Source organism: Ptychodera flava, chromosome 5 (genome assembly GCF_041260155.1).
Source record: "Ptychodera flava strain L36383 chromosome 5, AS_Pfla_20210202, whole genome shotgun sequence".
NCBI lineage: Eukaryota > Metazoa > Hemichordata > Enteropneusta > Ptychoderidae > Ptychodera > Ptychodera flava.
In genome coordinates, this window is record NC_091932.1 from 30,278,700 (window position 1) to 30,304,235 (window position 25,536).

The 25,536-nt window shown below is 36.4% G+C and overlaps 3 protein-coding genes across 7 annotated transcripts in view; 1 reads left to right on the top strand and 2 right to left on the bottom strand.

The window, feature by feature from the left end:
- Positions 1-21,026, bottom strand: part of LOC139133481 (ectonucleotide pyrophosphatase/phosphodiesterase family member 7-like) — a 38,778-nt gene extending 17,752 nt beyond the window's left edge. Inside the window, exon 1 of one of the 2 annotated variants that reach the window (XM_070700097.1) lies at positions 20,930-21,026. The gene's annotated coding sequence lies outside the window, so the exon portion shown is untranslated. Of the gene's footprint in view, positions 1-20,591; positions 20,694-20,929 lie in introns of those variants that run through there. The other variant, XM_070700098.1, reaches the window with a different exon arrangement.
- Positions 1,475-2,857, bottom strand: LOC139133642 (ectonucleotide pyrophosphatase/phosphodiesterase family member 7-like). Its single transcript, XM_070700392.1, has one exon. It carries the CDS (start codon positions 2,855-2,857, stop codon positions 1,475-1,477), a length of 1,383 nt encoding a protein of 460 aa, XP_070556493.1.
- The window catches only part of LOC139133479 (solute carrier family 2, facilitated glucose transporter member 10-like), a 60,791-nt gene continuing 43,244 nt past the window's right edge, over positions 7,990-25,536 (top strand). For 2 of the 4 annotated variants that reach the window (XM_070700095.1, XM_070700093.1), the window contains exon 1: positions 7,990-8,542. In XM_070700095.1, coding sequence (XP_070556196.1) covers positions 8,434-8,542 — 109 coding nt within the window. In that variant the 5' untranslated portion in view covers positions 7,990-8,433. Of the gene's footprint in view, positions 8,543-21,132; positions 21,290-25,418; positions 25,474-25,536 lie in introns of those variants that run through there. The other 2 variants (XM_070700096.1, XM_070700094.1) reach the window with 2 other exon arrangements.

The following is a 25,536-nucleotide window of genomic DNA, read 5'->3' on the forward strand; positions in this document are numbered from 1 at the left end:
GCTTTTTTACATTTGCATAGATTTAAAATAATCTGGCTTTTATAGGGGCAGTTCTGTTTAAAAGCACATTTTCTCAGTCTATAAACAAATAAAATTTCATAGTGTTTAAAATAATTCTTGAGCTTAGCTTCTGTTCACTACACCAAGAGAGTTTGTTCTGTGAACCAAAGCAACAAGCAGCTGTGGCAAATAGAATTCAAGCACTGAAGTGAAAAAGATAACATAAATGATAAAAATAGATAATTTCTAGTTTAATAATATTTTTCTAATAAATACAGCCGCATTTCTATGTTTGTAGTCTTTTTGTCTCATTTGAGTAATCAGGTATTTTGTTTTTTTCTGATATGAAGATATAATATCATTGATGACTGTCAAAACCTTTGCACATCTAGTTGTCAAATAATGTAAAGCATGAACATATTGCTTGTGTGTGCTTCCAGTCCATCATATACACTTGAAGTACAGCAGTACTTGATGCCTTTTTACAGCATTACGTTGATGCTTTTTGATCATATTAATACAGAGACAAGGATATCAGCATATTTTGCAATTTTGTTTCAATGATGACTTTCAGTCTGGATTTTCTACTCTTTGACCTCACTGTGATCATGTCATTTGCATGTCATTTGCATGTCACATGTATGTAATTTACATTTAATTTGCATCTAATTTGCATGTGTGCTCTGACAGACCTACTGAATAGGGCATATGATTGATGCTTCTGGATACTAACAAAAAATGGCCTAGCCTGGAAGATGTAAATGATTTAAAGTGTCATGCACAGAGACAAGACTTCAGCTGCACTTTGGAAAGGTGAATAAAGTCACGCCCACTCCCTAACTTCTGAACTTGGGACTATATGAACCTGGCAACTGTATTGAACTTATCTGATCATCCGGCTATGAAAAATGACGTCAAACTTTGGCAATAGAGGTTGGCGTAGCACTGTAAGAAACAGGAAAGTGTACCTTTAAGGGCCAGTACTGCCTACTCTTGATGATTTTTCCCCCAATTTTTGTTTTTAATGTCAACCACAATTTCTTGCTTTACTCCTCAAAGCATGTCAATACACAGTATTCAGCTTGTCAACTCAACCCGTTCATGTGCAAAGTGTGTTGCTATTGTTGACAAGTGAATTCTGGTCCAGACTAGAATTCAAATGTAAATAATAACAGTGCATTTTACATGTATAGACGCTATACTGACAAGCTAAACAGTCGGTATTTCAAAATTCTTTTGAGAGTAGAATTAGAATTTGCAATTGGCATACAAAATAAAAAATGAAAAAAATCACCAAAAGTTAGCATGACTGGCCCTTTAATCATCTAAAAAGTGTCTCTACAGATAAAATGAGATCAGTTCAATGTCTTCAGCTGATTCATATAGGTACTCTACTTCATGTTTCTATAAAATGAAAATGTCTGTTGAAAACAGACATTGTAGAGTTCAACCAACAGTCTCTGGCTGAAAAATCTTACATATCAGGCTTTACAGTAGTACTGGAATTAGGTTTGCTGTTGAGCAGCATGTCTTGCACACGCGCAAATGATCCATTATTCGGTCTGGGATGAACACCAAGCAACTTGCACATCAACGGATACACATCAACATTCTTGATTGTATCAGCTTGGTAACCACGCTTGAAGGCCGGTCCCTTGGCATAGAAAACGGAAAACATGGCTTCTTCCTTATTGTCCCATCCATGTTGGGACTTCGATGTGTTGTTCTCACCCAAAACAAAACTTACACCGAGATCACTGTAGACAATCAGTGGTAATATACGATCATTATTCTTGTAGTGGAATCGCTCAGGGAAGTCGTCTTTCTTAAATGCGTGCACATGGTCAACCTTACTCAACTGTTCATACACAGCAGCAAATCTCTCCTCTTTTGGTTTCATGAGTAATCGTGGCCCGGTTTCGGTCACTATGAAATCCAAGTCGGATTCCTCCACATAGTCAAATATATTGATGCTTTTGTTGATCATGAAATGTCCATGATCACTAATAACAATGACATTGACAATGTCTTCTAACTCAGTTTCTTCTATCTTCTGTAACAGGTATCCAATTGCGTCATTGACTTCGTGAATTTTCTCTGTGGCTTCAGCTGAACCGATCCCATGTTTATGTAGAGACTCATCCGGTTCATCGAAGTACAGATAAACCAAATCTAGTTCGTCCTTCATCAGCCAGTCAATCACAATGTCCACTCTCCTCTTGAATGGGTAAGCCTTCCAGTGCCAGGCGCTCGAATACACAAATTTCTCCGGAAGAATTCCTTTGATTGGAACATTGCCTCCTGGGTACATCATGGAGCCCGAGCCAATACCTTGTCTGGTTGCTGTTACCCAGAGCGGTTCCACATTTGGCTGGTTCCACCAGAATGTCAGGTTTAACGCGCCAAAAAAAGTGTAGGTCTGGTTTTTGTAGATGGGGTCAAAGGCCAAGTTGTCCACAACTCCATGGTTTTCAACGTTCAAGCCTGTTGCAATGCTGTACATACTCGGAGAAGACATAGTCGGGTAAACAGGAATCATGGATTTGGCTTTGACACCAGTTTCAGCCATGGACTGCAAATTTGGCATGCTTACGTTGTACAAATCCCACCTTAGGCCATCTGACAACACGAGTATGACTTTGTATCTTTCAGGGTTGTGATTGTTTCGCCTGGCGGCCATTATCAGCGCGGCAAACACCGTCGTAACGACGACTACAAGTAAAACAGCAGCAATGCATTTGCAGATACATCTCCTTTTCCGTGCTTGGTAGCTGTTCGCGAGGAGTTCGGCAGATCCATGTCTATGATACATGTCTTTGTCGTCATCTTCTTCATCAAGGGCACGATATGTTGACATGATGGTTCTGTGGATTCAGAGATTCCTCGCCAACACTACTGTAATGGCTGTTAGACTGAATGGACAATAATAAAATTCAATGAGTGCGTTGAATTGGCTGTCTGTAGATTCAAAAAAGTACTCTCTGGAATAGGCCAAAGGTGGTGGGAGTAGAGAAATGACCTTTGACCTATTCACAGCTATGCACATCCTCTCCTACTACTGTACTCGTTAGAGTATATGCCCCTAGTTTGGCAACACTAAACTGCAGTTAAGGTAGAACGCACCTCGGGGACAGATAGTTGGGCTCTCCAATTTCTACAATTCTTTCCTGATCTACCACTTGAGGGCTCATTTTAAAGCTGCATAAGCTGTACGTATCTTTTGGTTATTTTTTCAGAACTTTTGTTTTTGTGGTTTCCCTACACTTTCTGCAGTGAATCCCTAAACTGTAATTTAATGCCAAGTATTTATCATATTAACACAACCTATATGAGTATAATCTCCATTGTTATTGTTGAAAATTGTATTCAAGTCCGGGCTAGAATTCATTTGTAAACAATAAACAATGATCACTACACACATACAAATTGTGTTTACAAAAAGAATACTCAAAATTTCAGCATGACAAATGGATTAAGGTCAGACATGGTAATTGATATACGGAAGCAGAATACTGAAATACTTGCCACAAGTTACAGCTTATGTCTCTTCGAAGCTCTTGGAGAAGAAAAACTTTCACTGCTTAGTTTTTCGAAAATCCAAAATTTTATTCCCCCATCCCCCCCCCCCCCCCCTACAGCTAACACAGGAATGGCGGCCATTTTGAATTTCAAATAATGCAAAATGTTGGGTAGTTTGTTTCTCTAGTTCCAAACTTTGAACAGTGACCCCCAATTTTTATTGCTGATTTCGTAAGAGAATAGTTGAAAGTTTCATTTATTAAAGTTTGAGCAAAAGTTTTAAGTCTTTCAATTTTTAGGCACATACTACCTTATTAACTAGGGTAGGGGCTTACACAAGAGCAACCACATATTTTCTGTAACACATTCTCATTTACGCAGATTTTCCTGCATGATCATTGAACACCTTTCAAACTTTCAATAACTTTTAACAATTTAGTTATGTTCAACAGAAAGTATAAGAGGCAAAAAATACACCAAGAATCAAAGGTATACAGTCACCTATAATCTAAATATGTCCATATATCGTCAAAGGGGCGTTATTTGGTATTCAAAATACCAATGTGAGGGCGCTTAAAATCTGTGATTGGTTAGATTTTCTGTTTCCATGGTAACTGTGGCAAAATTGGAAAAGGTGACAGTATACCTTTAACATTTGATTGACTATTTTTCATGTTCTCATGAAGTGGTATGACATACTTCATTGATACTGATGGACAACCAAAGCTAAAAGGCAGCAAAACTCAGCGACGATTTCCAAGCCCTAATAACTGACAGGGTATTTTATATAGCTGTTCCACATCAAACTGATTACACAATCCCCAGATACAGAAATGACAATTAGGTGAAACATCAGCTTGAATTAAGTCATGCAAAAAGGAGGAAACTTTGAATAAAGACGTCAAGTATTACATCGATCAGCATTGAGTGACAGGTGAGCCTTCATTGGCGACAGTCATGCAAGAGTAACAAAAGTTTCCAAGACCAAACGGTCAAGTTTTTTGCAAAAACAACAACATAGCAAAGAGACTTCTTTTAGTAACCACTTGAAACTCTTAATAGATGAAAAAATAACTGCTTCAAACAAGGAAATTTTGTTTTCCAAGGTGGAAAAGAAACGCCTTGGATCTGAATGGAAATGAAAAATGGCACTGACTGTGAAATCACAGATCTGCAATGTAGTTTAACACCTTTTACGATTTTTTCTTGTCTGAAAAGTTATTTTACCAACTGTAATGATTCTTTACACTTTCCTAAGCCTCTTCATATTTGATCTAGGCTACGGTAGGGGGCTTATAGATGGATGTACACCATCTTGAAAAATCTTCTAAAAGTAATGGAGGGGCTAAGTGGGTGTTATACTGAGATGAGTATGGTTACGATTGATATGAAAATGAACTTGGTCATGATGATGATGCCAAATGATGTAATATTTATTCAGAGTTTTCAGAGCTTTAAATGGACTTTATGGCAAAACAAAAAAAATATGTGTGTGATTATAACTGATACAACAATTCTTGATACCATAAATACGATTTTGCCACCTAAGTGAGCCATAAAAGTCTCCGGCTGGGGACGATATTTTCAACACGGCAGATTTCTACAGTTTAACCACTCATAAAGGATTCAAGAAGTCAAAATAAAGTTTTATGTGATACAGACTTCATGCCAGAAATGCCTAAAAAGTAAAGTAAACAAGCGACCTAGCGGCCGATATAGCTCCGCTGTGTTTATGTAGAGAATAACTATTTTTGACACATGTTGATGAAGAAGGTGGAAATCTTTGATAGCTCAATGCAGTGGCCAGAGAAAAGTGGCTAAAATAGCTGCAAAAATACACAATTGAAAATTTCATCATACTTTGAATATATCACATCGGATCATCCCTAAGAACATGTCAACCAAAGCTATCTGATGAGTAGTTTTTTGAGAATAAAATTTTCTGACCAAAAATGGCAACAATTGCCCCCAAAAAGAAAAATTGCAGATTTCATCATCATTTCAATAAATATCATTTAGTTAATCTATAGAAACCTGTATACCAAATTTCAAAGCTATCAGATGAGTAGTTTTGGAAATACACATTTTTTGACCAAAAATGGCAAAATTGCCCCCAAATTACAAAATTGCAGATTTCATCATAATTTCAATAAATATCATTAAAGTGATCTGTAGGAACTTGTATACCAAATTGCAAAGCTATCAGATGAGTAGTTTTGGAAATACACATTTTTTGACCAAAAATGAAAAAAATTGCCCCAAAAGTGCAAAATTGCAGATTTCATCATAATTTCAATAAATATCATTTAGTTCATCTGTAGGAACCTGTATACCAAATTTCAAAGCTATCAAATGAGTAGTTTTGGAAATACACATTTTTTAACCAAAAATGGCAAAAATTGCCCCAAAAATACAAAATTACAGATTTCACAATAATTTCAATATATATTACTTAGCTCATCTGTAGAAACCTGTATACCAAATTTCAAAACTATCAGACCAGCACCTTTTGAGAAATACATTTTTTGACCAAAAATGGCAAAAATTGCCTTAAAAATGCAAATTTGCATATTTCTGCACAATTTGAACAAATCTGAAATAGATCATCCCTAAGGACATATGTACCAAATATCAAAGCTATCTGACTGGTAGTTTTGAAGAAGAAGATTTTTAAAGATTTTTTTACCAAAAATGACAAAAATTGCCTTAAAAAATACAAATATGCAAATTTCACCAAGATTTGAACAAATCTAAATGAGGTCACCCTCAGTAAACTGCATATTAAATTTCAAAGAAATCGGACAAGCGGTTTCAGAGAAGAAGATTTTTTTACCAAAAACAGCAAAAAATGCCCCAAAAATACAAATATGCAAATTTCACCACGATTTGAACAAACTTAAGTGAGGTCACCCCAAGTGAACTGCATATAAAATGTCAAAGCAATTGGACTTGCGGTTTCAGAGGAGAAGGCAATTGTTGACGGACGACGACGACGGACGACGACGACGACGGAAAATCAACCTATTTGATAAGCTCCGCGTCGCTGACAGCGGAGCTAAAAAGATGAAAAGATGCATGCATTAAGTTAGTTTCACAAAGAAAAAACTTTTTGCCATCAAAATGATTGCATTTGTGTTAAAACTAATTATCAGATCACTATCTAAAACTCTTGCACCAGTGAGAAGTCGACCTTTCACTTGCATTAAAATTTGTATTTCAATATCACGCTGTTTGACCCCTTAGCACAAGACAAAAGCCAGCATTGGAAAGGGAGTGTCTACTTGTAGGCACTTTAGACTCATTAAAATCTAGCTGTTAATTGACATTCACAATTTTTTTGTCAAAATTTCACATCACACACATCCTTGATGAGCAAAGAAAAGTAAACAGGTCGAGGGTCCCATGCATACCAAAGTTATTTGGACTCCTCATATCATAATCTAAATAAAAGTGCATTAAATACCCATAAAAGTCATATAATTGTATGCGTAGCTATTGCCTATCACAATGAAAAGCATCCCTGGGCCATGGTTATCAGTTGGGCACACACATGCAATCAAAGAGTAGTTTTGAGCAAAGTTGAAATCATAAATTTCAACTTTTAATGGTAAAACCCTTGAAAAATTACTTTAAAATTATTCAGTGAAAAAGGGAAAAATATCTTCTTGGGATAGTTGTCAATGAGAATAAATTTAAGAAAAAAGTTGCCGAACGGTTTGTGAGATATCTGTCTTCTTAAATCAAAAAGCTACGGCATAGTCCTTTGGACCATAGGTCCAAAGGACTTAGCGCCATGGACAATTATCATGGTCCAAAAGACTGGTCTGTTGAATCTATAGTCCAAAAAACTAAAAAATTATTTTGGAAGTTGTAGACTTGAGAATATTGGAGAGGGAGCTTTTACAAGCATCTTTGAAGAAATACATATTTTAAGGGTCTAATAATTGAGATCTATTGTGAATATTGCCGAGCAAAAATATTTGAAATATATATATATATAATTTAAATCACATAGAGCTTGATTCAGTTTCGTAATCGGTTCCCGAACATTGTTGAGATTTCAGCCTCCTTAAAATGCGCCATTGCTATCAGTACCGCTCAGTTCAGGTCATTGATGCGGTTCCGTAGTAGCCTTCAACTTTCCCCGGAGATTTTGATGGTTGTGAAAATAACGTGGGAAAATTACATCATTTTGGTAATTCCATGAAAACACCATGCAACGCTATTAAAACTCAGCGTTCCTGATCCCTGGCCTTTTTCCACTAAGCAAACGAAATAGAAACATACCAAGACCTGTAGAATTTTGCCAACTACCAGACGCTCTTTAAAAGTACGTACGTCGCGTCGATGTTACTGTACGAACGGCAATGTCAGGTTGAGCTGGCCTGTTCTCAGCTGCGGAACTGCTGCTGACAAAACCAAAATACGGCGGGGTTACCGCGCGAGGGCGCTATCGTAAGGTCATAAACTTCATTTCACGTCTCGGAGCTTGTTGACGCAGCGTCTTGCTGACAACTCCTTCAGATGCTATCCGCTCTGGTTCACGTTGTTGTGCCTAGCCAGTGGGCAGGCCTGTTGTCGTAGAGGCGTTTATAGACAAGTATGATTGCTGACTGGTTGTCTTGCAAATAATAACGCTTGAGGTTTGGCTGCCAAGTTGCGCCCGTTCTGGCCGTAATTTATTAGGAGTCGAACACTCGCCCCTCAAGGATCTCGACTGCAACTTTACAATGCTACAATTGTTGTCCACTTCATGCTGGATCGGATATCGGCAAGACACGGGTTGTGCTGTCTGACACGTTGCAAGTGTCTGGCCCAGTACGCTTCTCTAGCGATCGCTTAAACTCGGTCATATAGTGGCAGATAATTGATTTCGTTGTCCACATCACTGTTGACACGTCGAGGCCGGTGAAAATGGCAGGTACGGGAGAGCTCTTCGGTAGTGAAGATGAAATTGTCATTCGCGATCGAGGTTATCCTTCAAGAAATGCCCATGTCGTGGATGAGTTGCATCTGGATACAGGTAGATATATGATGTATTGTCGAGATATAGAGAGAGCATGGAGGTAGTAGCTACTACCTCCATGGAGAGAGGTTTCGTTTGTCGTTGTCATTTAGCAATTTTTGATTGTCAGAACGTTTCACGCTTACCCCTTTTAGTTTTACGTCCATGCTTCAAGTTCAACCACTACAGCCGTCATATTGAAGAAGAGGGAAGTTTGACTATTCATATTATATCGGTTTCATAAATCCTTTCCCCTCTGGTTGTTAGCTACAACTGTATCGTATGGAACACTTCAGTCTCTACGGTTTCTTATTTTTACTTTCATTTTCAAAGTAAAATCAGAAGAAGTAAGTTTGACAACAGTCCCTCTGTGAAGGGACTGGTTTGACCTTTGCAATGACCGAGGCACGGCCTTGAGATGTTGAAGCATCTCGTTCTACCCCCGCAGTGCAAGTAGCTACGTCCATGCGTGGATAGAGGGACTGTGTCCATGCTATAATAGACGGGCTCCTGAAAATGCTAGTCAACTTACTATATTTTGTTATAAGTAATTATCATCTGCTTATTTAAGTTACAGGAGTGATACTAGCTAATATAAGACTGTTTGTTTTTACAAGTTCAAACACAAGATGGTGTTAATTGTTATGTTTATACACGTAACACATGACCTTGTAAATGGCTTGATATTGATATGCAAACATATTAATGTTATTTGAACACACAAAAATTGAAACATTAATTTTGGCTTTCCTCTCGCCCATGCCCATAAATAAACGTTAATGGTCAGCGCGGAGTCTGTTATTTCCATTATATTATCAACGAACCCCCAAAACCGTCAAAATTTACGAAAACTTCCCACGCGAACGACAATGGGGCCCCAGAACTTGTCAGTGAGTGGTGCGCGCTGCAAAAATTTTACAAATCTGGAGATTTATTTGAAAAAGTGTCTAAACTTGGCCCATAAGTGTTCCATTTTATTTTATGATTGATTATGATTTTTGTACAAATCACAATTTTCGTTTTAGCTGTAAAGTTACTATGTTTACTATATTACTCATATTCACGGGCATGTAAACAAACCATTACTGTGTATTTGTGGGCAGTCATGTGGTTCTACTCAACCAATTAAAATGCGATGGACAGGGCATGGTAATATAATATAAATTATTAACACCTTGTAAGTTTTTGTTTCCATGAGAAGTCACGGTAACAAGTTAAATGATTTATGATAGTATGATTAGTGCTGCGTGATCGAAACAAGTGTTTGTCCTGCAATTTACATGGTGTGTTCCATAATAAACGCTTGGCTCAGAATAACAAGGATTGTGACTGTAACTCTACACTGTCGTGCACAATTTATAATTCTCTAAAGCTTTTAGCCTCAAGTTCAACAGCTATTGCATCTGCAGTATTCAGTAGAACATATCCATGGAAATGCCTAGTCGCAATAAGTTACCAACCCCACCTGTATCACCTGCGTTTGCTACTCACTTAACCCATTCACCACTATGGTTTGGTCCAAACCCATTGTTATCCCTGGTCAGTGTGGACCTCTTTATAAGGAATTGGGGTGAACAGTTGTGAACATATTAAAGATATTACATGCCCAGAAACAGAATATCATACTCAAACTTCCATCACAGGAACTTGAACTCTTCTCGTTCATCATCAAACTAAGAATCAGGGGTCACTTTCAAATTTTGGTATTCAGGGAAAAATCACAGACTTTACATGTACCTGTCTCCATAGGCATGACAGAGAGACGGTAGCACAGTATGGATAATTATGACCAGGCTAGGGGGTCTTGTAGGAGGAGCACAGCCAATGACTCAGAGGCTCACTAGCTAGGTTAGAATTGTCCATGCCACGCTACATATAGATGTATAACAGTTTTTGTAATGGGAACTGTAAATGGTAAAAATAAATATTTGATTATCCTAAAATCAAGATGGTGAAAACTCGATTTGTGCAACAGACATAGGAATGAGTTCAACACAAGCAGCAGACAAAAAAAAATCCTAAAGTATTGTAAAAATTGAATACATGAATTTGCAGCAACCAGAAACGTATCCCCAAGGTGCATTTTATCACATAACATTTAATAAATTGATGTGAATCTGTATACTCGTAGTCTTCATTTTGACAAAAAATCCAAGATAAATTGCCAGTGTTCATAAACCTCACACTCCATTGCCAAAGGGTGACCAGAATGGTTCAGAAATTAATACTACATTTCCAAAAATTTTTTAGCATTAAACATATCAAAAACTTCCAACGTTTACATTATAATATATCATATTTATTAGAGTAGATCATACCTTTATGTTAAGGTAGAATATGCCCCGGGGACAGATATTCGGACTCTCAAATTTCTTCATTATTTTTGGATCTCCCACTTGCAAGGGCTCATTTTAAAGCTCTTAGAGAAAGAAAAATTTTCACTGTTTTAGTGTTTCATAAATACAAATTTTTCCCTTCAGAGTTCACACAGGTTTGGCGGCCATTTTGGATTTCAAAATATCGGTAAATGTCAAGTCATTTGTTTCTCTATTTCCAAAATTTGCAAGGTGTTGCCCGATTTGTATTGTTGATTTAGTAAGAGAATGGTTGAATTTTTCATTTGAGAAGTTTTGAGCAAAAATGTAAGTCTTTCACTTTCAAGGCGCATACTACCTTAACCCTTTCACCCCCAGTTCCCTGTATACAGGTCCAACTTTACCATAGAAAACAATGGATTAGGACAAAAAAAACCATGGTGGTGAAAGGGTTAAGGGTGAAACAAAAAGCAATATCAAACAATGCATTCATTGTCTTCAGTTCGTCAGATCTGCAATTATTACTTTCTATTGTGTGCAAATTAGATAAATTTTGGTACCATTGTGAAGTTTATGCCTTCTACTTTTGGATTAAAATTAAATATCTCGATGTCCATGCAGCAAGCATTACCTTATAAGTATGTTATTATGCCACATTGTTACCGAATATATATACATCTAGCCATCACTGTGTTGTGTAGATTAATTAAAAGTTCTGTGAGTGAGAGAGCTTGTAGCTTTAGTCATATATTTAACTGTTTACAGCTGTCCGGTGCTGTAAAAACATCATGATTATGGGAGACCGAGTGCAAAGAGGCAGTCTGTTTTTACCCACATAACAAAACTACCGGACAATACATCGACAGTTATGTACCTTCAGAAACAGAGCTTGAAGATTATACGCGCCTCAAAAGTGAAAGACTTAACTTTTGCTGAAGCTTTCAACCATTCCCCTAGCAAATCAAGAATGAAATTCAGGGGTCACAGTGCAATGTTGGTAATAGAGAAACAAATTACCCAACATTTATCGATATTGAAAATAAAATTTTCAGATTTTTGAAAAAATTAACACAGTGAAAATTGTTCTGATACCGAGAGCTTTAAAATGAGCTCCAACAAGTGGTAGACCAGAAAAGCATTGAAAATATTTTAGACTCTCAATATGTTTTCAAGGTGCATTCTACCGTAAACCAAGATTTTGAATTTTGCCCCTTCACAGGGACTAATTTTTGTTAAGATAAAGGCAGACAGAAATACGCTGAGGGAGAGGAACACCTCTTGTCATCAAGTTATCCTAAAAAAATCCCACTCATTTGTATTGTAAGTTTTGATCTTATCTTTGGATGTAGAGGTGAATGGTGACAGGTGTTGTACGATGGTGTTACATCACCGTTTGTCCACGTAACACAGGAAAAGTTATTTATGTCTCCTTAAGACTCTCCTTAAGATACAGAAATGATAGCTAGATATGACATCTGTTTGTTTCACAACAGAGTTGGGTGGACTGTACATAGACAGTATCTCATGCTAGATTTGTGGCAAGACCAACAAATACCAGGCATATATAATCATCCCAGTTGGTTGATTATCCTAGCGTAAACACTGGATGACATATCCTGACTTTGCGGGAATAAAAGGCCCACGCTATATGAAAATCTGATTATCAGCTGTTTTTTTATCATACAGGATAAATTCAGACAAGAGTGGCAGAGTTAATTTTTCATCAGCGATGTCAATAAACTATGAATGACAAAATCAATATCGATTTGCTGAGATAAGATTATTAAACAAACTTTTTACTGTAAAGATATCACCTGTCTTTCTGAAGTCACTACTAGTATTACGAAAGACAGCACTCAAATAAAACAAATTCTTCTGATGCACATTATGTGTCATAAGTAGTAGACGTTTCTCCAAAACAAAACATTAGAAATATTAAGATATGAAGACACAGTTTGCTTTTGATGTTATTATTTGACATCGACAATTTAAGTTTCTTATCATCTAGTATGAAAGCCTGATGAGAAATATTTGAATTCAACTTTTATTGTTATATTTGCCAATGATATCATAATAAATATTCCAAACAAGGAGCAAGGTCTTTTCTCTGGAGTGAATTCGGATAAAAGTTCAAGTTTGGCATAACTATCGGTCTCCTGTTTGCCCTCAAGTTGAACATTTATTGCAAATTTTAACAACCCAATATTTATCTATTTTATGAATAACAGTCTGGACTGTTGTCTTCCTATTAGGTATTTCACAATCGTTTCTTATATCAGAATGTTTATTTTTCCAGCCAATCTCTATATAAACTCCTTATGCTGAATTCTCAGTGTGATACTGCCTGATATACTTGCATTGTAGTACCACTGCCAGCAATTTATTTGCAAATTTGAATTCTCCCTTTTCGCACCTGATATACTTGCATTGTAATTGATGTAGTGAAAGAGAACTAAAATCTAATTTTCATGCAACAATGAACAAATAGTATTAAAATTAATGGAGCAGCTTCAGATAGTCACATAAAAAGATGATTAATCGTTTTAATATTGTATTCAAATTTTTATCTGATAAAAATCGAAATTTACGTTTGTTTTCTTGAGATAACAGCTGTATTTCCCCTGTCATTTTAATCCTATGCATGTAGGGGTCACAAGAAATCATGTGATTTGACTGGGACTTCTCTCAGATGGCTGATCTGCTCAATTGCTCAACAATGTACAGTTTGAGAGAGGTTATTCTCTTTTGTCAGATCTGTCGTTTGAGGGCGCTCTTTGCAATACTTTCTTAGGCACTGATTCAGACAACACATGCAAGTCCCCAGAGCATTTACTCATGGAATAATGCATGTTTTGCCAAGGATTTCCAGATTCTCAACTCAGCAAATTTACAAAATTATTCTGATCAAAGCTTTGGTAGCATTTTGTTATTGTTGTGTCTTTCAATGGTCTATTTTCACTTTTGATACGGTTGTGTAATGGCTCAGTTGGTTCAATTATGTTTATAATACATGTACCATTGTACTGAAGTTTTGGCCTAGGAATTTGACTGGCATTAGATATTAGCTAATTGCAGTTTGCTGAATTTTCCCCCTTTCAATTGACTTGTACTTTTAACTCTCATTTGCAATCAAGCAGACTAGATCTGTCATTGATTGTCAATGCGTTAACCTAGTTGGGAATGCACCACCACTTGACACATCAAGATGTACAGCTGTATTCCTTGGTATCATCAGAGAACATCCAATAGGATGGCCACGTTTCGATGACATCAATACAAAATGTCCAATCAGAAAGCTGCATTTTCATGACATCTTCACACAATATATAAAGTTAGTGTTGATCACTCTAATATTGACAGTTCACAAATTTCTTCACTGCACAGTTAATTCCCTTTGATTAGAGTGGACAACTGTATTAAATCACCAATGAAACATCCAAATAAAGTGATATATTTTCTAGAATTAACGAAGGAGATTGATTTATCAATGACATTGATTCGTCATTGAACTTGATGACAAACTTTATCAGGTCAACCTGTACTGTTTATACGCCCCATTTGACATTTTGCTGGCAAATGTGATAGCGCCCTCTATGTCATGAGGAAAACATTACTCATCGGTCTGAACTCATCATTTCTCTCTACCATAAACATGAAAAAATTAAAAGAATATTATTATTTCCACTTTATTTATAAATCTGTAATGCCAGGCAACTTGTATATTGGTATGTACAAACCTGCTCACTGTGCAGGCTGGAAGACTGTCAACTGATTTTACATGTAATAACTCTTTGTATTGCAGTTTCTCTGTAGATGATGAGAAAATATCCTAAAACAGCAAAGACTCTTCATCATTTTTTACTTTCATTAAGGTAGAACGCACCTAGGGGACAGAAATTCGGGCCTCCAAATTTTATCAATTTTCTTCTGACCTACCACTTGTGGGGGCTCATTTTGAAGCTCTTGGCAAAAGAAAAGTTTTCACAGTCTTAGTTTTTAGCTCACATTTGGTTATACCAATGTGAGTTTATCGTATAGACTGAAGTCGATGGCGTCTGTATGTATGTATGTACGTACAGTATGTCCGTCAACATCAAAAGCACGCAAACTGCTGCACGTTTCAGCTTGGTATTTGGTGTGTTGATGCATCCTGGGCTATAGATGGGATTTTTTCAAATGAAGTCTGCATTGCCAAAATTATGCAAATGAGCTTACAAAATGTGCAAATGGTTAAGAATTAATAACTCAAGAACCGCTTTTTTGATTGCTTTGAAATTTGTGTGCAAGTACTTTAGGTGAACCTTATACAGTTTTATGAATATTGTGAAGATATCCTTAATTTTGTATTTTGCTGAATTTTTTGGTGATTATTCTCATTTTCAGTAAAAATTCTTCTTCTCTGAAATCACCAGCCCAATCGCTCTCAAATTTTGGTTGTCTCTTTGCAAGGGTGTTACTCTTCTAATTTGTTGAAATTATGACAAAATTGGGAAAATTACTATTTTTGAGCAATTTTGTCATTTTTGGTCAAAAAATCTGAAACAGTATTTCCTTTTTAAAACCCCTGGACAGACAGCTTTCATATTTGGTACACAGACGTACAGAGATGACAATAGTTAGATATGTTGAAATTGTCCTGAAATATAAAAATTTGTATTTTTAAGACAATATTGTCATTTTTGGTCAAGAAAACTATCTCAAAATTACTTGTTTGATAGCTTTGTAATTTGGTATAAAGTCCCTTGTTTGATAGCTTTGTAATTTGGTATAAAGTCCCGAAAGATGTTATTAGATAACAGTGTTCTCCCCAGGATTTTGAAATAGGGTGGCGGCTAATTTGCATAATATTTACATATCATTTGCATATCATTTGCATGATTTTTGCATATGTATCATGGGATCTCTACTTGCAACTGCAACTACACTGAAGACATCTTACTTTTAATACAAGACGCATTTGCTTTACATGATCAGTATTTTTATTAGCATTCTCAAACAGAGGACATCAAAAACTTAATGTTGAACTTCTGACATGCCCTGTATAGCATTCCTAAAAGAAAAGACGAAAAGGTCACTTTGTACAATAACAAAAGTATCCCGGACACTTCGATTTTACCCCCAAGTTTTTGCCTCCTTGGGTCTGGTTGTGACACGAAAGTTAATGTAATCTTACCAGCCACAAAAAAATGACACCGCGAATATAATTTTGTAGTTGTTATTTTCGGTTGATAGTGTGGCAATATTTGCCATAAAACGTAAAACGAAGGAATGCGACGATGATTTACAAAACGCTGTAGCCGTTCGTTCCAGTGAAAATTGTTATTGAAGCCCTACAGCCATAAACGTAAACAGACATGAAACAAAATGGCCGCCGCCCTGCACGATAGATTCTAGAGAGACATAGCAATTATCAACATTCACAAGTTACGGTGGCATTTGAAACTTAAAAATAACTTTCTAGAATAGGAGACCTACATTTGTTCCCCTGAAAGGATGAGAGATATCAGAAACCACGCCGAACCGAACGATCTCTGCGTTCTCACTTTGAACTGTTAGTTAGTACTCTCCAGTACTCTCCTCCAGTCATACAGTGCTCGGATCGGCACGAGCGCCCTCGAAACACACCGATCAATTTTGACAATACACGACGCAAGGTTTTGACGAAAGACATTTATCGAACCGATCTGACATTTAGTTTATTAAAATCGCGAAAAAGTCTCAAGACAACTAGTCCCATGACAGGACGAATGAATAAAACTCAAAACACGTCTCGAACGAAAAGTCTTTGAAGTACTTTACCCGTACCTTACCGCCATCCTTGTCACCCCCCAGGCCAAGTAATCAGCGTTGCCGCTGGCCGCGGCGCCCGGTGACAACGTCTTTTATTGAACGTCTTTTACTTACGTCAGTAAACGGTTTACACCATCAAATTGCGTTTATAACACCTTCAAAATTAAGATTCTTTGAAATTGAACTTGACAAAACGAAGTGTAAACGTGATAATTAGGGCCTACAGAACGTAAACAAAAAAGAGGACAATGAACAGGACGTTCAAACAACGAATGTCGGTGAAAGTGAAAAGATTTTACAAAGAACGGGGCCGTGATCACAGAGTGGCGGGCCAAGTGGTAAGCGTGGCGGCCTTGATTAAAGCGTGGCGGGTGTGGCCGTAAGCGTGGCGGCACCGCCGCGCTATTTGTCCGCTGGGGAGAACACTGAGATAAATTTTCTGCTCAAAGTGTTGGTAAACCCCAAAATTTGTATACTTTAGGTAATTTTCTCAGTTTGTGACCTTAATGACCTACACCAACCCAGGATATGTTGTGAGACAATTTTGAAGGCTGTGAACATAATTTTGTCATGTTTGGTATCAATTTGTAGGAAAATTTGATCCAGAAAACAAATCTAAGGTGATTTTTTTCATTTTGGACCAATTTTTGCAACTTTTCTATGTAAGACATACAAGAACTGATGAGAAATTTGGATCCAGGATAATTCCAGATGTTGTAATCACCGCCCACAGTGGAAGGCATTTCACTATCTGTTACTACCTTAAGTGCTGTTTACATTAGAATGATAACACTCATGGCATTAATTAAAAAATCTCCAAGGTTGTAAATGTACTTCCTGTCATTTGGTCTTATGTAACACCAAGGGGTGGAACATTTGATATTCAGGAGGGGTAGGGTCTAGAAGATTGATGATGCAGCATTACTTTTTTACCAGATCCCTTGTGCATTTTTTGCCCACTCCCACCTTTTCTTTTTATCAAGCCTTCTCTGTTTTTTGTTGTTGACATTTGCTTACGTATTTAGGATCTGCTTCTCCATTGCTATAGAAGTTGATATGCATGTTCCTAAAGATGACCTCTAGTACCTAAGTTGGAGACCTTATTTGCTTTTGTCATTCTTGTTTTTCCTGGTTTAAATATTTCTCGAATGGACCAATTCAAACCGAATGTGAGCACATAGTGTCCTTGACAGTATTTTTATTTTTTCCCATTGAGTTAACACAGGGATGATGGCCATTTTGGATTTCAAGTATCGAGAAATCATCAAGAAATCGCAAGTTATTTGTCTCTCTAGTACCAAAGTTTGCACGGTGACCCCTGATTTTTATTCTTGCTTTGGTAAGAGAATGGTTGAAAGTTTCACTGAGGAAAGTTTGAGCAAAAGTTTATGTCTTTCACTTTCAAGGTGCATATTACCTTAAATAAGGCCAAATTAATTCTCTGTTTTGCATCCAATCAAAATGGGAAACGTACAGTACGTGTCTAAGCGGCTGAAAAACACATACAAGAAAATTAACACAATGTAATTTGATTGCCGCAATAAAAAATTGTATAAAAAAATTTGGTTCATAAAAGCTAAGCGGTTATGTCCTAAAATTTCGTATTCAAATACACTGTGTGTGTTTTTCATGAAAACCCTTAAAAAACCGAAGCGGGTTGAGACGCAAACCAAAGAATTTAATTACTTTGGCCTAGTGTTGCTGTTTCTAAGTTCTGTAAATGACGCAAAACTGCCTTCCTATAAGAATTTACACCAACAAATGGCTTGCAAGCACAAATCACAAAGAGCTTTTGATCTGCTTTAAAGAAAATATTTACTGGGGTGGTTATTTGCAGCGATTTCGAAGCTGTTATCCAATTGGTTGGCAGAATCTTACCGTTATAATTAAATAATACAAATAAACTCCCTAAGTTGCTGTGAATAGTGACAATCGACCAATCAGATATTACCTTGCAAACACGCTGCGAGTCAGCTTTAACGAAAATATTTACTGGTATGGTTATGTGTAGAGATTTCTCAGATACTTTTCTCAGGTTGAATGAAATTAGTCTTTTGTAATGCATCTATGTAGATCTAATGTGCAGCATCTCAAAAGCTGTTATCCAATTGGTTGGCTGAATCTGACCGATATATAATTCAATAATACAAATAGACTCTGTAAGTTGCTGCACATCAGCAGCCTACAATGTACCTATATTTGCCACCAGGGGGGATGGAAGGCAATGGGAAATTTATCACAAATTGTATCCCGGATCAGGGAAATTTGAATGCCATGTTACACACCATGTACAGAAGTTTGACTGATATCAAGTGCTCAATTATCAACATATAGCCTCTATTTTCCCAACAGTTGGGTATTTGACATATATTTGTCGCCTGTTTGTTGGGAATTTGACATGGCTTGAACAAAACATATCAAATTTCCCTGGTCATCCCCCTCACCATGGTAGAAAATTTTGATAGGTGCACAAGGAAACGTGCTTTTCTCTAGGCCTGAATTCTGTACCAATGAAACTTCTCAATGAAACTATTGTTGAAAGTAGTTTTTACATGCAAATGTAAATAGTATGTTAAATTTATCTGTGAATAGCGTTAACCTTGTACTCATTCAACAGTTAAATAAAAGAGAACGTGATTGTATGAAGGTAAAATGTGAATATCAGGCTAGTTCATGATGTGCCGGCAACGATTGTGCTATGTAATGAGAAGATATTTATAAACATAAATACCTATAAAATAGATATTTTACAAGTCATTACTGAATTGACCATGATGCATGTCAAGATATGAATTATGGTTGACCCTCAGCAGAGTCTGAGTTGATTTCACACCAAAAAAAAACTCACACTGCATTTTCTTTTGATGTATGCAGGACAAGAATGCTAAATTTAAATTGTTTGTAGGTGAGAATGGCATGATCATATTATGAGGTCAAACCATCAAACATCGTTCTATGTCATTGAGCAGAGAGAAGTGCAGTGTTCTGTGTTACTATGGATAATGAGTCTGTGGTGTTATTTATTTAATTTTTCTGTCTGTTTTATTTATTTGTTTATTTACAACCCTTTTTATTTGTATACCTTTGTTTTATTGTCTTTTACATGTTTTTAGTTTGTTTATTTTATCTAGGCATCCGATGATTTGCAGGGACCATCAACTATTAAAATTCCACAAGTATGAAATACAAACCATTAAAAACTGACAAATCTGGACAAATACAATGCAATGAAAAATAAAATAGACTATTACTCCAAAATGCTGCGCAGAAAATTCCATGCAGTTTGAACTAAATAGCAGGAACATAATTCAAAGGGCTCACTAAGGGAATCCTCACATTTTCAAAAGATTTGTTTTCTCTGCATTCACTACACGTACGTGTAGAAGTGGTTCAGCGTTGTCTGTCTTGTTGACTTGAAGTCTACTGGTAAGTTATTTGTTCCTCAATATTTAAAATATCGAGGAACAAATAACTTAAATGTTTACTGATATTTCCAATTCAAAATGGCTGTGCTGTGGCAACTCTAGTGGGGAAAATATTTTTGATTGTCAAAAAACAAGATAGGGGAAACTAGCTTCATTCGCTTGTCAGTCTTCAAAATGAGTCAACGTAAACAGCAATCCAGTAAAGGATTAAAAATGTAGGGTCCTTTTTCAGGTAGAATGTGCCTCAGGGACAACGCTTTTCTGATATAGCACTTTTGGGGGTTGGTTTTAAAGGTCTTTGAATAAGAAAAATTTCCACCGTCGTAGATTTTTTGAAAATCAATTTTTCCCCATAGAGTTAACACAGGGATGGCAGCCATTTTGAATTTCAAATAGCATAAATCGTCTGGTTACTATGATTGGGTCCTCAAGGACCAAGTTTTGCAATCCCCCCTGATATTTATGATTGATTTGAAGTCTCATTAGGAAAAATTGAGCAAAAAAAATTGAGTCTTTCACTTTTGAGGTGCATACTACCTTAATATCGATTCCCAATGTGCATTCTACCACTGATGAGACGCATGGTATCATGTTCATTGTATCTGGAGTCCGCGGTCCTGTGCTGTAGCCTGATGGTGCATGGAAGTACTGTTTAAACTAGCCAGTGGAATGGAAATAGTATTTCAATATCTCAATACATCTCAATGTATTGTGATATATGGTGTCAAAAAATTTAAATATGCTGGTCCAAGGGAAAATGCTTTGATTGTCACGGTGAACCAACAGTAACAATATCTAAAGACAAGGTTTTCAATAAACACCATAGATAAGTAAATTGTGGAAGTCAAACGTGAGGTAAAATACAAACAACTTACATTTTGATATGATTGTCCCTGAATAAAGTCAAGGCCACTTGCCATTTCAACACATCATATCGCTGCAGTCCAGTTCAGTCAGAGGCATGATGGGAGGACGAATATATGACAATATGGTAATCTGTATAGAAAAAAACAGAAAGTTGTTCTAAATTTAAACGCGTCATTAAAAACGCTGGCATAGGATGTATTGTTGGGTCAAACCATTGTTTCCCTTGGGTGGCTTTACCTGTCATCCGGTTTGCAGAGTCATAAGTTGATGTGCTGGTATCAGCTAACATTTCTTTCAATTTTTGTTCCCAAAGGCTGTTTTAGAAGGCATGCCGTGAGTGAATGCAAAGAACCGTTGCATTTGTGAAGGTAATGTATTTCAACATTGTGGTTTCACAGTCTGTGAAATACCACTCATGAATGTTACAGCTGTTTGACACTTTTCATAATTTTTGGTTTCTATCCTTTTATCTGACGATGCGGCTTCATTTTTGACCCATGAACAAAATTTAAATGATAATTTCAAAATTTGGCCAGTGAAATTTGGAGACAAAATATGGTAGTTTTCACCGTTGAGGTAGACAATATGAATTGACTGTGGTCGGACAGTCCCTGAACAGCCATACATCAGATTTCAAAAGCCCTTTCCGTTACTATTTAAGTCGTTCATCATATGGTACTGGTACCGGTAGTGCTCAATATGCTAGTTGTTTTACAGTGTGTGTTATACACAGCGTATGGAATATGCATGGTAGGCAAAGTCTAATATCTTGTTTTGTTACCAGATTTTATTTGAGCTCCGAGGTCTGTTGACAATTTTACAGTTGTTAAAATGCATATCCACCAGGAACATCGTGTTTTTTCATGCTTTTAATTTGTAGTGTGTGACTCATTTGTTTGGTCTCTTCCTTAAAACTGTCACTCACATTGAACTTGATCACAAATGGTACCATCAGAGCAGATGAACATTTTTACATACTTGGACTCTTTTTTTTGAGCCTTTTTTTAACCTTATAATTTTTACATTTTTTGCTGCCATTTATGCAGAAATTCTGTTTTTTAAAGAATAATTGTTTTTTTCAGATTCAAAATTGTGCCACGAAAGAACTGACTACAATCTCATACTTCACAAAACTGACCCTGTCAATATTTATTCTTATAAGGACGACCCTGTCCTATTTCTTTGCTTACTGCATTTGTGAATTAGTCATTGTAGGATTGTTTCATAGTTCTTGTTGCCTATTACCCAGGAGTTGTGAGTATCTGGCCTGCAATTTGGCATCTGCCTGTTGGATGAGGGATAGACAGAGTACAGAGATATATAGATAAAAAATCAACAGGGCAATCAACACTTTACTTGCATTGGCTTGTCTGACAGCGATACTTAAGTATTTTTATTCAGAGAAAGAAAGAAAAATTACAATATAGTGTGCATGATTGAACAATACTTTTCCCATAAAAAACTTTAGAAAAATTCAACACTACAGTAGGATATAAGCGTAAATTTTTTCAGGTACAGTGAGCATTGAGGACAGACATTGGGACTCTGAAATTTTACAAACTCTTTTCTGATCATTCATAATTCGGTATTAGGGAAACAAATTACCCAATGTTTACCGACACTTGACATTCAACATGACCGCCATCCCTGTGTTAACTCGATGGGAGAAAAATAAGAAAAATTATTTTCAGAAAAATAAGGTTGTGAAAATTTTACTTTCTCTATGAGCTTCAAAATGAGCCCCCTACAAATGATAGACCAAAAGAGTATTGTAAGAATTTGAAAGTCCGAATATCTGTTTCCCGAGGTGCATTGTACATGAAAAGAAATACAACATTACCATGAAAAAAGGCATAAAATCAAAGGAAGTCCTGCACATTCAGAAACAGATCAATGGTAATTGAAAGTCAGTTGATTATTAATTGAAATGATTTTAAAAGCCAGTCATTTGTCAGGAGAGAATGTATTAAATTTGGTACCGGAGCTAAATGGCATGGGTATTTGAATTTAAACTTTTTAAACAGCACTCATCAAGCAAATTATGATTGAAAAATGTAAGTACTGTATGACTTTTGTATAATTAACCTTTTCACAGCCAATTCCCTGTAAACAGGTCCACAACCACCATTGCTAACAATGGATTTGGGACAAACCATGGTGGTGAAAGGGTTAAAAGGAAATGGTACCTTGTAAGGTGGTAGTGAAAAATAAAAAAAATAAGATAAAATAATATCGTCAATTCAAATATGGAAATTACTAGATCAGTATTGGAAAGGATTTTGAAGCCAAACATCTATGTAACAGCATCATCTCATTAGTGTTTATCTTTTAATGAAATCAAGCAGAAATCAGTGTCATTTAGTAATGAAAATGCAAATTTGTTTTGTTGCTGAACATAAGACTAGAATAAGTTGAATTTTCATGATTTCTTGACAGGCAGAGTGATGTAAGTAATCAAACCAACAGACCAGTGGTCAAAGTTCTGACACGATAAATTTTTTTCACATTTCAAGTTTTTGCAAAAAATTGTACTGATTTTGCAGTGCTTGTGTTTTTCATGCAGAAATCCACTTATTCTGTTTGACAGACATTCATTTGAATATTGTTTTCGAAAGCAGCGAGGCTGAAATTTTTTTTTTATTTAAGACCATATGGCATGCGTTCCTGAGATGTAACAAGTCAGTTGTTCTGTCAAAGAGTTCCTTTTTCTTTCCACAAATGGTGAAAATTCCAGATTGATAATTGAACAGTAAAATGAATAAGTGAATTGAATTAGAATGTTATATCAATAACAGGGTTGCATCTCAATTATTAAAATGACATGCATCTTATAAATCATCACTTTTATTAAAATATCGGCATACCTTTAAAATTTGCTACAGTATCTCTGCGCCATACAAAAAACCTCCTAAGTATAGTGTGTACATGTAGATTAATGTAAAAACTTATGTTCTATGAATTCATGGCGTAAAGAATCAACTGGGTTTGCTTGTTATATTCTCCAGAGAAGTTGTATATCCACAACAAAATACCCAAGCACACTGTCCATAATCTCTTGACTATGTTTAAAGTATAATTATTTGATCACCTATGACCTGATCATGAGGGCTGTATTACCCATGTATTAACCCGGGGGGCCATGCGTTACCTTTCAGAATACCATACATAGCTACTTCCCAAAAGGGTAATAAAAAGGTATTGTTGCCTGGAGGTAATAGGCATTTTAAAACACCACATGCTCAATCGGTTCCCTGTTTATTATAATTATAATAGGAGCATGAGGAGGTTAACAGGGGAAAGTGACCACATTTTTGGCTGTCTGGTAGTAAAAGTGTTAATGCACAGAGCACTGAGGACGTTTACCCGAATGAAGCCACAAAAGTTGCCGCTATTTCTTGTTTAATCTCCACATACTCATACTATAACATATTTACACTGGGACTTTGGCAACTTTTGGATGACACTTTTCAAAAATTTGTCCTGAATAAGTATCAGTGGCGGCCAGTGTCGTCGACTGTGCAATGTGTTGTAACAAACGTGTACATTGGGGTGAGCGCTATGGCAAGGCACATAGTGTTGGCACGCAGCAAGTTTTAAATTATGGCTGAAACAGAAACAGACAAATTTAAACGATGACCTAGGACTATTAAAAAGCAGCTCTACAAGCTACCGATTTCTAAATGTGGTAATGATCCGTACATGGTTTAGCTGACCGATTTAATTACCTGAATGTTTGCACTCGCCACCATGCATTCGTGACCAAGGTGGGTAACTTGAATAGTAATACTTATAGGTACGGTACCCATTGTACAACTTGTGAACAATCTTAAAAGTTTTACCTGTGCAAATTATGTGAACTCATAAATATCTGATGTCTCCAGACTGTAACATCTTGGGCCATATGTAGTCAGGAATAATATTTTTTTATTAGTCTTCCAAAATTTTAGGTAGATATTTTAATCACTATGTGAGTGAAATTCTCGTGTTATGTATATTCACACACTTATATAAAAAACTAAAATTTCACCCACTCTTTGCTGATATATTTCCATTCTTTTAAAAGTAAAAGAGAAATGTTACTGTAACCGTTCCATTCTTAGTTCACATGTACAGGTTTGTCTTTAGATGACCCGATTTCATTGACACAACAGTAATACATGGTGAACTTTTCAGAATTGGGGTACATGTAGCTTTGGCTATTTTTCTCTGTAAACCATACGGTTCAAACAGTCTATATATGGAAGATTTTCACCGTGTTCCCAACTTCCCATCAAATGCATGGGGTATTTTACCACTGTGGATTTACAGTTCACAGTCTTTGTTCCGTTTTATGTTTGAAAAGCTTGTTTTTTCATCGAAAAGGACAGTTGAGTCTAAAATTAAGCATCCTCCAATGGTGATCCAATGCTCATCGGACATTGAATAGGACATCCATACTGACAGTTGATCATTGTGAACTTGGCCATTATATTTTCAAACACATCGCAGTGTCTATGACCCATATCAGTAGAGATGGACAAACCGGTACGCGAGCTTGAAAGAGGTTGTACCGGTATGTATGTGCCTTAGATTCCATAATATCATAGGGTTTATGTGTGTTCTCTCACTTTCAAAT

What these genes read in the sequence shown, in the direction of transcription:
- LOC139133642 (XM_070700392.1), bottom strand. Translation starts at nt 2,857, where the DNA reads ATGTCAACATATCGTGCCCTTGATGAAGAAGATGACGACAAAGACATG.